General features: G+C 47.8%; 1 protein-coding gene across 1 annotated transcript in view; it reads left to right on the forward strand.

Moving 5' to 3' along the window:
* Positions 1-14316, forward strand: part of INTS3 (integrator complex subunit 3) — a 38111-nt gene that overhangs the window by 12341 nt on the left and 11454 nt on the right. The window contains exons 4-15 of the mRNA XM_058539212.1: positions 2409-2522; positions 2716-2800; positions 4135-4201; positions 6529-6673; positions 7595-7724; positions 9045-9142; positions 10526-10717; positions 11674-11761; positions 12264-12343; positions 12792-12883; positions 13235-13341; positions 14086-14205. Of these exons, the coding sequence (XP_058395195.1) occupies positions 2409-2522; positions 2716-2800; positions 4135-4201; positions 6529-6673; positions 7595-7724; positions 9045-9142; positions 10526-10717; positions 11674-11761; positions 12264-12343; positions 12792-12883; positions 13235-13341; positions 14086-14205 (1318 nt within the window). The remainder of the gene's footprint in view (positions 1-2408; positions 2523-2715; positions 2801-4134; positions 4202-6528; positions 6674-7594; positions 7725-9044; positions 9143-10525; positions 10718-11673; positions 11762-12263; positions 12344-12791; positions 12884-13234; positions 13342-14085; positions 14206-14316) is intronic.

A 14316-nucleotide genomic window follows, 5' to 3' on the forward strand; every position in this document is an offset into this window, starting at 1 on the left:
GAGAGTGGAATATGCATGGGGTGGCTTTTGTTCCAGTTGTACCTTCTTGACTTGCATCTGCCCTCGTGGCAACTCTTACATTTATATTCTTTGAGTTTGTTTATTTCCTATTTGATGTCTGAACGGAATAGCTGGGAGCAGGCCTGGCTGGGGGACTCATGAGGTAGGAGGCCAAGTTGGAGGCCTTAGTTTCTGCGTAGGCTCTAGTAGTCAGTAGATAAGGGGAATAGGAAAGGGTCTAACATCAATGCCGAGGTCGCTCTTCATCAAAGAGTCATGGGTCTGGGCCCTGGCAGCACTTGGTGCAGGTACTTCTCTCAGCCGGCAGCTCCTGAAAGAAAATTGGGGTATGAGAGCCTAGGCTGGAACATCACTCCTCCCAACACAGTCAGGACAGATGTGCTGCCTCAGCGCCATCCCATAACCTCTCCTTTCTTTTGAGACTCTGCTTCTTGTCTCTGTTCCCACAGAGTTTTTTTTTTCTCCCCATCTACTTATGTCCTGTCCAGTCAGCACACTGGCACAGAGGTTGGTGAAACAACTGGCACCATCAGGAGTATGATACTCCTGGTACCCAGCTGCCGTGTGTTACCAGCAGTTGTGGTTGATCAGGTCCCAGATGGAGCATGGAATTAGGCAGACGGTCTCTGCTTTCCTCATCTGGCCCTGTCTCTCTTGAGACACTTGTCCCCCTTCCCTGTCCTGGGTCTATTCTGCATTTCTGGGATTTCTGCTTTCCTTTTAACAGACAGGGCTCTTCTCTGGTAAGTAGGATCTCTCTCTTTGGCCTGACATAGATTTTCCTTCTGCCTCTGCTTCCCTCATCCTCTCTGCCCATTCTGTGACTCACAACTCCGGGGGAGGCTCCAGGGCTGCACTGCCAGTGTTTACTGACCAGCACGTTGGCAGTAGTTTACTGGGTCCCCTTGCTTGTACTTGTGGTCTCCCAGCCCTCCTCCCAGATGGAGTCAGAGGCTAATCACATTCTCCTTTGGGTATGAAATGTTTGTGGCACATGGGGGAATCTCTAGGTGTTGATGTTTTCGTCAGATCAATTGGTTTGATTTAAGGACAACAGAGGCAAGAAGAAGTAACAATAGCTGATCTCTTAGGAGTCCATAGTCACACCAAGGCCAGGAAGCAGCTGGTCTTGAGGAATACTTCTCTTTTGAATGCTTAAGATGAAAGAATTTGGAAATGTAATGGTCTCAAAGCCACCATAAACTCTTCCCTCCATCCCCAGCAGCCTCTTCTCCTTTGAGTTATTTCTAATGGTGGTATAGAGGAGTTAAGAGCATGGAATCTAGAATTGGACTACCTGGTCTAGAATCCTGATTCTTTTTCTTATCTCTTATGTGACCTGGGGCAAATTACTTTGACCTCTCTATGCCTATTTCCCCATCTGTAAAAATAGAGGTAATAATAAATAGTACCTATTTCAAAGGGTTGTTATGTGAAGCAAATGCAATAATATGTATCATACAAAGTTTGTGAACGATCCCAATGCATGTTAGCTGTTATAATTGCTGTTATTGTTGATGCCACTTTTGCTACTGGCCTTCTGAGGTCATGGGATGCTACCTACCTGTAGAGTACCTAGGACTCTTTGTGCTAAGACCTTGACAGCATAGAACTCAGCAGGCTAAGAAGATCGCTAATAACGTCCCCTAAGGTATTCCTCCAGGAGTCTGGTCTCTCTAGAGAGGCAGGGTGAGAAAAGCTCTGGAGAGAGGGAAGCAAGAACTCTCAGAGGAAATTGGCATGCCCTCCCTCACCTCCCCCAGGGTTGGGTATACTTAAGGACCCCTCCTTTTTCAATACTTAGCGGAAGCAAAGGGCAGCCCAGAGAAAAGAAGAAGGATGTTTAGCTAAGGAAGTTCAGTTTGGTTCTGTTCTTTCTTTCTGGGGTCCTGGTCCCTGGCTCCTTGTCCCTAATACTCCTAGCCCTTTGCTTCATCTGGCTGGGTCGATACAGGTCTAAAAACCTCTTTGGGATCCTTTCCGGCCTGTTCAACCAAACCCATTCTGCAGTGACCTTTTACTGGCAGATGAAAAGCAGATGGCCTCCACCTGGTTTTGCTCAGCTTGTGGCATCAAACAGTGTGACATTTCCGAAGAAGGGAGGTAGGGAGACAGGGAGCCTCTCTTAGCAGGCTTTTCTGTCTTATTAGAGAGTAGCTCAGTCCCTTTTCCCCACCCTCTGTGACAGAGCAAGGGATAGGTTTGGGATGGAGGAGCCAGCCCTGTGGAAGGAAAGCGTCCAGGGTGGAAAGTCTTTCATTGCCATTTGCATCCCATTGGTGGTGTTTAAGTTGAAGAGGTGGGCGGGGAGTGGGGGGACCCACTATGGATGGGGTTAGGAGGCTATCCTCAGCTTGCTGGCTGCTCACAAACCTCACTTCTCACAGTGTTACCGGGACTTGGCTCTGGTGAGTCGTGATGGCATGAATATTGTCCTGAATAAAATCAACCAGATACTTATGGAGAAGTACCTGAAGTTGCAGGATACCTGCCGTACTCAGGTAAGGCCAGAGAGAAAAGAGATTCCACTCAAAGACATAACAGAGGATGGATCCTCTCCTAAGGGGAAGGGAAGGAGGAATTGGGGGTAACACACCCCTGCCTTTGTACACCTAAATTGTAATGTGATTGGATTAGCCCCTTTCTCAAGTTCACAGGCCCTTCTCTTCATCTGTCTTTTCCTCTCTCCTTTAGTTGGTGTGGTTGGTGCGGGAACTGGTGAAGAGTGGGGTTCTGGGAGCCGATGGTGTTTGCATGACATTCATGAAACAGATTGCTGGTGAGTTTGATGGCAAGAGCATAAAGAAGAAAGGAGAAGAGCCCAGAGACTAACTCCAGGCAGTGGAGAATGGTTAAGTGCCTGCGGGACTCTTCTGATACAAGCATTTTCTGGCCACATAAGTTGCAGAAAGAAATTGAAAAGTCACAGGGGGCCTTTTGAAGCAATAAGTCTTGCCTCATTTTCCTTCCTGCCAAACTCGGGGCCTGACGTGGAATAGTTGGCCTATTTTAGCCAGTCCTCACTCTGGGGTTTCATGGCGTGTTAGATCAAGAAGGATCCGAAAGGAATGGGGAGAAAAGTGAGGGCAAATAATTTGTTCCTATCACATTATGCTTTCAGAAACCCAGATGTCTTCCCTGGCTCCACCCCTGTGTTCTGAACACTTGCTCATATGACATCTGATTGGGGCCGGTTTGAGGAACAAACTATGTCACAGAACAGACCCTGACATTTAGGTTTTATTATCTTCTTGGCATCAGTGACATCTGTCTGAACCACTGAATATCCAAGAGGCCCTCCCATGCTACCTCTTCTACTCCCAAGATCGCATGTGTTTGTTTAAAAATGACCCTGTCTCTCTGTCTCACCATTGCCCATTGGTTCTTTGCTTCCTCTTTAGGATTTTATGTAACACGGATGCTCCTGTTTTGATGTATATACACCTTAATCTGTGTGATGTGTAACTATGTAAACATTGAATTTTTAAATTAGGACCTAGGACAAGGCATAGCGTTGTTGTGCTGGCTATTTTTATCCACTCTCCTGGCGCTTTCTTCCCTATTTGGCACTCCCAGTCCCCACTTCTCATTCTAAGACTTTGGTCTGGCATCGCTGCGTGTTAATTCTGCCCCAGGAAGTTCCATAGCAAGCACGGAAGACTATGTTACCTGGAAACAAGAAACCCTTGGCCTGTCATGAGCCTGACACAGGATTTGGGACATCCAGACGCTGGACTGCAGCTGTTACTAGCCACCTGCCCCTCTCAGGCCCCATCTGAGATATCATCCTTTCTTTCCAACTGTGGGCTTTTCATGTCTCCTTCCAGACATTCCCTTGCAAGGGTCAAAATATTCCGTCTCCAACCCCCAATCTCTGGAAAAGTAGCAGCTCTGGTTTCTGGAAAAATCCCTCCCCTTCCCTTCTCTCTGGAGGCAAAAAGGGAAATTTTAAAGCCTGACAGAATAGAAGGCAGTTTTTCCGGCACTCAGAACATCAGTGATGGCATAATCGTTAGGGATGGCCTAACAGGTGGGGTGAAGAAATGTATTGGATTAGCTGAGTTGCTAATCAGAGCCATTCTGATTCTCTATTTTCTCCCCCTTTGAAATCAGGTGGGGATGTTACGGCAAAAAATATCTGGTTGGCAGAAAGTGTTCTGGATATCCTGACGGAGCAGAGGTAGAGTCCACCATGAAGGGTGGGGCAAGAGCCAGATACGGCCATGACGGGTGCAATTGTGGGAAATGGGGATGAAAAGATTGTGTGAAGACTGTTAGGTGGACCAAGAACACCTTAGGTTAGAAAGGATGAGACGGGGGAGGGAGAGGCAAGTGTATTGGTGACAAGTGAAGGAATTAATGCCATGGTTTGGCCCAAGGGATGAAGGAGTGGGAAAGAAGGTCTTTGCTAAAATATCTCACAGCCCAGGAAAAACCAGTTTCATCTGATAAGGGTTTATTTTTGATCCAGACCTCCTTGGAATGTTTATCTTTTGGGGGGTGGTAGGGGAGAATGAGCTCAGCAGAGTGGGGCCAGCCAACTACCCAGGCCTGGCAGGTACCCCTTTTCTCCCTTACAAGACTCTCCATCCAACCAATGCTCTCCTTTTAAGTGGCGGGGTGGGGGGGGGGGGCAATCGAGATCAGTGAATCCTGCTGGAGTTCGCATAGAGGGCTTGGAGGCTCCAGTGGAGAGAGGGCATAAGGGGGGCATATTGGGCTTTCTGGCTGCTGCTTTCCCTTCCCCATCAAAGTAAAGGACCAGAAATTTTATGAGGGCTGTTTGGTATTTGAGCTTGTTTGGGGGTGAGGCCTTCCTCTTGGTCCTGTGCCCTCCGTCTTCCTGTTGCTTGATTTCAGAATCTGTTTCTGGGTAAGGACACCATAGTAGTCCCGTGATTGAGAGGACTAATAGTATCCATATTTCCTACCGTGTGGAAGGATGGCCCTCCTCCCTTATTTACACTTGTGAAAGAGATTGCTGTGTTCTGTGATGTGCCCAAGCTTGAGAGCTGTACCAGGTCTGCTGTGCAGTGCCACCTAGTGCCCTGGGTGTGGACGTGCAGCTGAAGGCACTTCCGTTATTGCAACCATCGCACAGCGCATGAGATCCTAGCAGTTTCTTACCAGGTCTCTTTTTCTCTTCTGTCTCTGTGCCTGTCTAGTGTTCTGGGTCAGGGGGGTCTCACTTTCTTCTCTCTTTCTCTTCATTACCCATTCCAGGATTCAGATACGTTCATCACCTCTGCTAGCAATCTTCGTAAAAAGTGATTTTTCTCATTTTGTTCCTGGTGCCAGATACCTCCTGTTCTCAATATCTTAAAGCTGAATTTGCCTCATTTGGGCAATTAGAACGCAGTCTCTGTACAGGTGTCAGATAACTGCCCTACTTTTTCAACTGTCCTACAAAAAATTCACATCCTGTGGTGCGAGTGAGTCCCTAGAAGTTTAAACTGTCCTCTTCCACAGCCTCCCTCTCACTCCCTCTCAAGTGTTTTTAGGACTGTGGAATTGAGAGGTAGCAGGTTGGGGAGGGGGACCCTCCCCAGTGTCCTTCGCTGCTGCTTTCATTCTGTGAAAGGAAAAGGCCAGAGTCTCTTAATTAGGTGGCTGGAGCACTTTTCCGGAATCAGGATGTTGCCTGGTTGGATTAATTAAATTCCCCGTCTTCTTCCTTTGGTTCCCTGCCTTCTAGCAGGGGTGCCAAAGCGCTTACAGGCTACTTGCGTGCTGGAGACAGCTCTCCAATTTTGGCACTGTGAGACAGCATTGGAGTTTTTGGAATCTCCCCACTGTGTCTTTCTACCCCTTTTAAAGCAGCAGAGAACACACAATTCTTTCGTTATCGCCTTTTCCTCAGGGATATTCTAAAACTCCTGGGAAATGGGCTTTGCCGTCCAAAATCACGTTCTTCTTTTCAAATTATGACGTAGGGCAGATGACTCATTGTCAGGGAGTGGGATCAGTGGCCAGAGAGAGAGCCAGGGGAAGGTTTGGGGCATGGTGGGCTGCTAATGATAAGTGTGATAGAAGGGCTGGTACAGTGTGTTCTAAAACCTCCAGGGTCCTGAAAGGGTTTTCGTAATCCCCAGAGGTCCTTGAACCACATTTTAAGAACTGCTGACTTAGAGATACCTACAAAACCTTTTTCCCCATAGTCTGAGACCAGTAGAAGCTTTGGCTTATCCTTGTCCCTAGTCCCTCACACAGTGGAAATTTATTTAATTGGAAGCTAAGTAGTTATGTGGTAAAGAGAGACTGCTCTCATTCAGCACTTAAATCTTTATTGGGCACTTGGTAGAGTGGTAGGAAGTTGTCCCCACCTTAGCCAGTTGATAGTCCAAGAGAGATACTGACAGCATGAGCCAGCAATCAAGGAACCAGAGGACCTGCTCCCAGTGCTAATCATCAGACATTCCTGAGGCCTGGGAGCCAAGTGTGGGGGTGAACTGGGAGGGTGAACAGGTCTAGACAGAGTCCAGGTGCTAGTGTCTTTCCTCCCTGCAGGGAATGGGTATTGAAGAGCAGCATCCTCATTGCCATGGCTGTTTACACATACCTCCGCCTCATCGTCGACCACCATGGGACCGCCCAGCTCCAGGCCCTGCGGCAGAAGGAAGTGGACTTTTGCATCTCACTGCTTCGGGAACGGGTGAGGACAACAAGTGCAACCCAGGATGGAACACCTCTATAGGTTTTGTGAGGTGACCAAGGCCAGGGATATTGTTTTGGAGAGATAGAGGTGATTCAAGGTCTGGTGTTTTTTCATCATTCTAAGACAGATGAGGTTAGAAGAGTGGAGGAATCAGTGTGGAATGGCCTGAGTTCCTGGAATGCTGCCTGTTACGCTGGCATGCTAGGGTCAGCTTTGTGGACACTTGTACACACAGACACAAGCTGTCCTTGTGTGCACTGTTACGTTGTCCTTCCCACCTACCCACCTGGGTAACTGCCATGGTCAAGTGGGATTGTGAATTATCCACTATCAGATCTCCCAAAAGAAAGCTCCTAGAGCTATGCTTTCTAATGCAGTAGCCACTAGCCACATGTGGCAACTTACATAAATATTAATTAAAATTATATAAAATTTTAAAATTCAGTTTGTTAATTGAATTAGCCACATTTCAAGTGCTCATTAGCTACATGTGGCTAATGGCTATCCTTTTAGACAGCACAAATGTAGATCATATCCACTACCACAGAATGTTCTGTTGGACTGAATGGTTTTGGGCTAAGGTGTCTGGGGCTCAGCTTGCCAATCCTATCCTTTTGGATATCAGTCTCCCTTGACCTGGATGGAAACAGTTCTGGGAGGAGAGGGGTATAGGTTAATGTGAAAGCCAGCAGAGCTTCCGTAGTTTCCAGTAACCTCTTATCCTTGATATCAGTCCCCAGTTTCCAGCTCTCTTCCCCTAAACAGCTAGGAGCCAATCCCTTGGTTCCAGAAGAAATTATATAGTCTCTTCGACCCTCTTTCCTTCCCTTTCTAGAACATGTTGTACCTTTGTCTTCCCTGCAGCAGGTAAACAATCCATGTTTTTATTCTCTTTCCTGTTCCCCCCACCCCATCAAGTTCATGGAATGTTTGATGATTGGCCGGGACCTTGTAAGACTACTTCAGAATGTTGCCAGGATACCAGAATTTGAACTGCTTTGGAAAGATATTATCCATAACCCTCAGGCCTTAAGTCCTCAGTTCACAGGTAAGTAAGGCCAGGGTATCCTGTTCTTGAGAGGTAGGAGGTCAGTGTCTATGTACTGTGTGAATCAAGAGGGCAGAGGTTGGTGGGTAGGAGAGGCTTTGTCAGTCAGATATAGGAACGTTGGGACAGGGCACGCTCTGCCAAATTCAGCTGATTATGGGAATGGCAGAGGTACTGAGCAATTCATGTGGTTCCCAGACATCCCCTACTTGGCAGACGCCAGCTGCTGTTACTCCTAAGAAAAAGTGAGACAGAGAACTGTGATCCTCCTCCTCTCCCTGCAGCTCTTTGGCTCAGGAGGTGAGCTGATGACCAATGTCCAGCTTCACTGAGTCCAGCAGGGGAGTCAGAGGTCAGCTTGTGAGACTTGAGTCAGCAAAGGGGCTGGAATTAGTCCTGTAAGAGAAGTCTCCTCCCCGGAGCAGTCTTGCCTTTGAATTCCAAGGATCCAGCTTGGCCAAAATCCTCTGCAGGGGAGGGAAAGAGTCTCTGTGTGCCTCCCCCTGACAAGGTCCTTTTCATACGCCTTTCCCCTTCCCAGGGTCCTGCTTATGGTCTGAACAATAACTGTACAGCTTTGCTCCCCACCTCACCTCTAACACACACGTGTGTGCACACACAACATGAAAGCAATAGTCTAGGACCTGGGAAAGGAGAGAGGAAAGTCCTGGTGCTACCTTACTTTGTACTGTTCTTATATTGAATTCTTATATTGAATATTGAATGTGTTGTTTTGAGTGCCTGCTGTGTGTTAGACACATGTATGTTAACTCATTTACTCCTCAGGACACCCCTGTAAGATGGCTATTTTACTTTCCATATTTACAGATAAAGAAAATGAGGTTCAAGGAGATTAAGTAATTTGCCCAAGGCCACACAGCTAGTAAGTGTCAGAGGCAGGATTTGGATCCAGGTCTGTCTGACTGCAAAGCTCATGCTTATGCCACACACCATATTGACCCCAGGACCCAGTGGTGGGGCCCCTAGGAGCAGAAAGAGAGGCTAGAATTGCCCATATTTTCCCCTTCACTTTCCCACATGTCACCAACTGGAATGATGTGAGAAGGGGGCTCTGGACAGCCAGCAGCAGAAGAGAGTGAATATATCTGGGTCCTGGGGATGGTGGTTGGTTGGAGCAGAATATACAGGTTGCTGGGTAGAACCCCTACTTGTACCTATCCTTGACCTCTGTTGGTCTTGTCTTAGAATTTCCCCATGAGCAAGACCACTGGCCATCAGTCACCTGGCCCAGGTTCCCCGCCTGCCAATCCTTCTGTTCCTTAGGCTTCTCTTTTCTCTTCCCTTCCACACTTGGTTCAGGTATCCTGCAGCTTCTTCAGTCAAGAACATCCCGAAAATTCCTAGCATGTCGTCTAACCCCAGACATGGAGACTAAGCTCCTCTTCATGACATCTCGGGTAAGCTAATGTGTTGCAGCAGGAAGAGAAGTTGCAGGCGCTAGCTGGGCTGCTTCCTTCTGCCTACAGATCTGGTACGTTGCGTACTGACTGGTGGAGTGGTGGTCAAGTGGGTGCCCTGATTTACCTGGCATTGGCGTGGTGGTTAGAACTGGGAATGCAGTGTTGAATAAGAGAGTTATAATTCAAGCTCTTGTGAAGCTTTCAGTCTATCTAAAACAATCATTAAACCAATAATTGTATACAAATGTAATTTCAAGTGTGAAATGTGCTATAAAAGGATAGAGTGAGAGTGTTCATCTGGGAATCCCATGGTTCCTCTGGATGAACCGTGAGCTCTCAGGAAGAGAGCTCTGGCCTTTTGGTTTCCAAACATGGCTGAATTGCTTGAGGAGCATGTTAAAAATACATCTTCCTAGATCCCACTCTCCCAGAGAATCTGATTGATGAATCTGTATTTTTAACAGACTTTCCAGGCAACAACTCCTCTGCAGCCAGTCTGGAGTTAGGCACCACTGCTCTAGCCAACTTTCGGTTTCCTAAGTCAGCCAGGAGAACTGTCTAGATCTGTGCTGTCCCATGTGGTAGCCACTAGCCACGTGTTGCAATTTAAATTAGTTAAATTAAGTAGGATTAAAAATTCAGTACCTTAGTCACAGTAGCTACATTTTAAGTGCTTAATAGCCACCATCATTGCAGAAAATTCTATTGGACAGTGTTGGCCTAGATATATCTTTTTTTTTTTTTTTTTTTTTTAACCTTTCTACTCTGTGTTTTGTTTGAATATGGAGAATAGAAAAGGAAAACCAGATCTTACCCCTTATTTAGTATTGCTGTTTGTAACCACTCAGAGTCTGTTTGGGGGAAGGACTTGCTGCAAAAAGTTTTGGAGCGTCTGTGCCTTGGATAATAATCCTGTTAGGTCATTCAGCGTCAGAACTTTCAGTCAGTGCTGAGTGGTGAACAGGCTCAGCTCTTGTTCTCAAGGAACATTCCTTGCTGTTCACAAGTAGCTCAAGAAAATAAGAAAAGATTATGCTTATCACTGGAGAATCAGTGACCAGTACAGGAGTAAGGAGCCAAAATTGGACTGCAGTTGCAGTTGAGGGTAAATGTGACATTAGGTTGGTACAAGAGTGAATGCACCACTGGCACGAGAGACAAGCTAGGAAGATTTTCAGCATTTTTTTAAATCAAGGAAGGTTTAAATTAGGAAGTCTTCCCAAAGGAGGGGAGACTTGAAAAGACACTGTGAGTTAATGAATAAATTGTGGGAAGAAATTGAGGTCTAGGTCAAGCCTAGAGTTGAATGGTGCTCATTTTCCTCTGCCCAGAGACCCCACCCTCCCTTCCAAGTTTCTTTCCAATGTCCACTTCCCCCAGGTGCGGTTTGGTCAGCAAAAGCGATACCAGGATTGGTTCCAGCGCCAGTACCTCTCAACCCCAGACAGCCAGTCTCTGCGCTGTGATCTCATTCGTTACATCTGTGGGGTTGTCCACCCTTCTAATGAAGTGCTGAGTTCAGACATCTTGCCCCGATGGGCCATCATTGGCTGGCTCCTGACAACATGCACGGTGAGGGGCTGGGCCAAGAGGTAGAGGCTATTGGGTGATGAAGGGTCCCTCTTCCCTCGTCTTCCCCATATTTCCATGCTTATTCCTGACTCTCTGGGCCCCCTGACCCCGAAGGGCCCTTCTTTCAGTCTCTTTCTCCTGAATGTGTCAGCCTTGCCCCACTCCCTTCGTGTCTCTGGGAGTTTACTTACACTAGTTATTTCCCATCTGGGTTTGGGGTTGAACAGCTTCATATCTGCCTTTATTGCCAATCCCCAAGCCCGGATTTCTGAGGCATCCCTGTCTTTCCTTTTAGCTTTCAGAAACCACATATGGTTATTCCTCTGAATCTTCCTTTCTCAGATTCAGGGCTTGTGTTTCTTAGACCCTCACTTGCATGCCTTTTGGCGGCAGATTTGGATACTTCCCTTCTCTAAACGTAGTGAATCCACAGAGGAGCCATTTCCTTCCCAGCCTTTTCCTCCCCGTGCCAGGGGTGGGGAACTCTCCCTTCTCTGATCTCTTCTGACAGGGTCCCCTCCCCCATCTGACTGTGTCTTTGGAATGTGCTGACTCAAATATGACAACAGGCTATTCCTGGGGGTCTTTCCTTCAGGAATGTGCCTGGGGAGCCCGGCAAGGGCAGCATAGGGCTAGTCTGAGTGCTGTCTCCACTCGGGGGTGAACATGGGACTCCCAGGCCCAGCTGTCCTCCCTTATGGGATCATGGACATGTTCTACCTGATGTATGAGAACCCAGGCCGAACCCCAGCCCCTTCGTTGGTGAGACCACAGGGTCTCACACTCGTATACAGACTTGGGTGCCCCTCAACCCTGTGGGGATTCCACCCTGTCTCACTAGGAGCTGAATTTAATAGGTGAAGGAATCACGAGGGCCTTGGAATCTGCCTTGGGCTTCTGAAAGGAAGGGAACTGATTGCTGAAACTGGCCTTCTTTTCTCACCTCTCTTTTCCAGTCAAATGTTGCTGCCTCTAATGCCAAGCTGGCTTTGTTTTACGACTGGCTGTTCTTCAGCCCAGACAAGGATAGCATTATGAACATAGGTATGTGACCGAGACCAGGCAGCGCCACTCCCATCCCCCAAACCCCGCTGCCTTGTCTCAGTGAGAGCCGTCATAAATCTCAAGACAGTGTGGAGTAGAGGCAGCTTATCTGGGAGCAGTTCCGTTGTTCTTCATTGGTGCTCCCTTGACCTAAAAGGAAAATTGCTTTGATGAGGCCAAGCGATCACTCCACCCCCTTTGCCCCATAGCCTTATGCTTGGGCTTCGGGTGGGGAGGGCCTAGGCAGAGGAAAAGCCTGTACCGTGTCCTGCTTTTCCTCTCCTACTACCTCCCTCCTCCAAGCTGAGTGCTGGGGACAAGGGAGATAAGGGCTACGAGCTGTTTTGGGGGTTTTCTGCTTTTGGGTCTTCCCGGTGGGAGTGGGGGTAAGGGAGTAGACACAGCTCTCTCTGGAGCCATTCGTATATATTGATACCTCATTTTATGGAGCTGGGAACAGACTGTCTGATGTGGGGGGACCGTTTAATTCCACATTCTCCAGAACCAGCCATCCTGGTCATGCATCACTCCATGAAGCCCCACCCAGCTATCACTGCCACACTCCTGGACTTCATGTGCCGTGTAAGTGCCGTAGCCCTCTTTTCTCCCTGTGCCTGGCTGAGCAGAGTTGTGTGTGTCCTCTCTGACCTTATAGGTCAGTGACTAGGTCTTCCCAGTGCCCCTTGACTGTGGGAGCAGAAGTGGTCATAGATCCTATCCCCCAAGTTAGTGAACACCTCCCTTCCATATTCCCACTGTCTCCAGTTGGGTCTTTCCATGTCTCCATGGAGTTTCTCAACCTTGGGAATGGACCTAAGGTAGAATCTAGTCTCCTTGAGGAGCAGCCAGTTCCAGTAAGAGTTTCCCATTTTAGCAGCTTGGAACAATCGGGAACATTCCAGTTTTTTATGCAGCCATACTCGCCAGTGTCCCCTGATCAAAACCGAAGTGGCTTTTTAGATATAGTTCAGCAGAACACTCTGGATGGAAAGTCCTGTGCTCATTCTCTCCTCCCCTTCTTCCCTTCCAGATCATTCCCAACTTCTATCCACCGTTGGAGGGCCATGTGCGGCAGGGTGTCTTTTCTTCCCTCAACCACATTGTGGAGAAACGGGTTTTGGCGTAAGGACTTTACATGTCTGTGGGGCAGGGGGAAGGGTTTTCTCACTTTTCACTCTGTCAGACACGTCCAGAAAGTGCCATACCACTGCTGACCCTTTCCCTTGAGAGAGATAAAAAGAACTGGCTCCACCTCAGACTGCTAGGCAGTGTTCTCTTGACTCTTAGAGGAGTTTCTCTCTTGCCATCCTATTACAAAAGGCTTCAAATGCCTTTCCTGTCCCCTGGTGACCCTTTCCAAGGATCTGAATATGGCCCAGTTATACTGGTTGGGCTCAGACCTATCTCTTCAACTCCATGTTGAGTTAGAGGTGAGGAGCTCTGGTGCTGACCTTCATTCATGCTCCCCATTAGGCATTTGGCTCCCCTATTTGACAACCCTAAATTGGATAAGGAGCTGCGGGCAATGCTGAGGGAGAAGTTTCCTGAGTTCTGCAGTTCGCCCAGCCCACCTGTGGAAGGTATGGAACCCTCCCATTCCATCACCTGTTTCGAAAGAGGGTTGGAGACCTCCAGGGCCCGTGTTTAGGATGTCATCCCTGTGCAGTTCTCCACCTCTACAACACTGTCCATTTCAGTTTCTCCTTCCCCAGTTTCTCTTTTTATTCATTTTTGTGTTGCTTTCTTTGCTTCTCCCTCTCCATCTAATCTTATCTGACTCACTGATCTCTCTTGCTCTCTTAACTCTTATTTTTTCTCTTATTAACCTCTCCTCAGTAGGTAGAAGGCTTTCATGGAATGCATATATCTCACTTTAACTTTGCCCATCTCTTCTCTCTTCCCTTCTCTCTTCTGAGCCCTGGCCCCTAATGAGAGGTTGTCATGTTGGGTCTCAAATCTCGCTCCCAATTCCAGACATACACACACACTTTTGTTTTAGGGTAAGGGCTTCAGCCCAGCAGAACTTCCCAACTTGATTTTAAATTAAAGAGCACTTGGAACTGTCCCCAGTCTTATCTACTTGCTGATCCTGAGCTGAGCATAGAGGAGTCATGTCCTGTGCTGTTCTTATTCCTGGCAACTCCCCCTTGCAAGTCCTGGAGGGTTGTGAGGACAAGACGTTTGTCCTTCCAGGGTCCATATACCATTTTGGTCGTGAACTCCTTATTCTTTCACTTGCCCTCTGGTCTCCCCTTCCCAGAAGCATGGGGCATATTAGAGGACACGGGAGGCCATCAAATGCCTTGTCTTTCTTTACTCTCAAGTCAAAATTGAGGAGCCAGTTTCCATGGAGATGGACAACCACATGTCAGACAAGGATGAGAGTTGCTATGACAACGCAGAGGCAGCCTTCAGTGATGATGAGGAAGATCTCAACAGCAAAGGTGAGGCTGGCAGCAGAGGTAGTTCAGGGTTGTGTCAGTCCCAAGAGGACCAGTTGGCAGGAGCAGCCCCTCCGTGGTCTCTCTATCACCTTTGTCCCTGTGAGTTAGTTT

Source organism: Diceros bicornis, chromosome 4 (genome assembly GCF_020826845.1).
Source record: "Diceros bicornis minor isolate mBicDic1 chromosome 4, mDicBic1.mat.cur, whole genome shotgun sequence".
Lineage (NCBI taxonomy): Eukaryota > Metazoa > Chordata > Mammalia > Perissodactyla > Rhinocerotidae > Diceros > Diceros bicornis.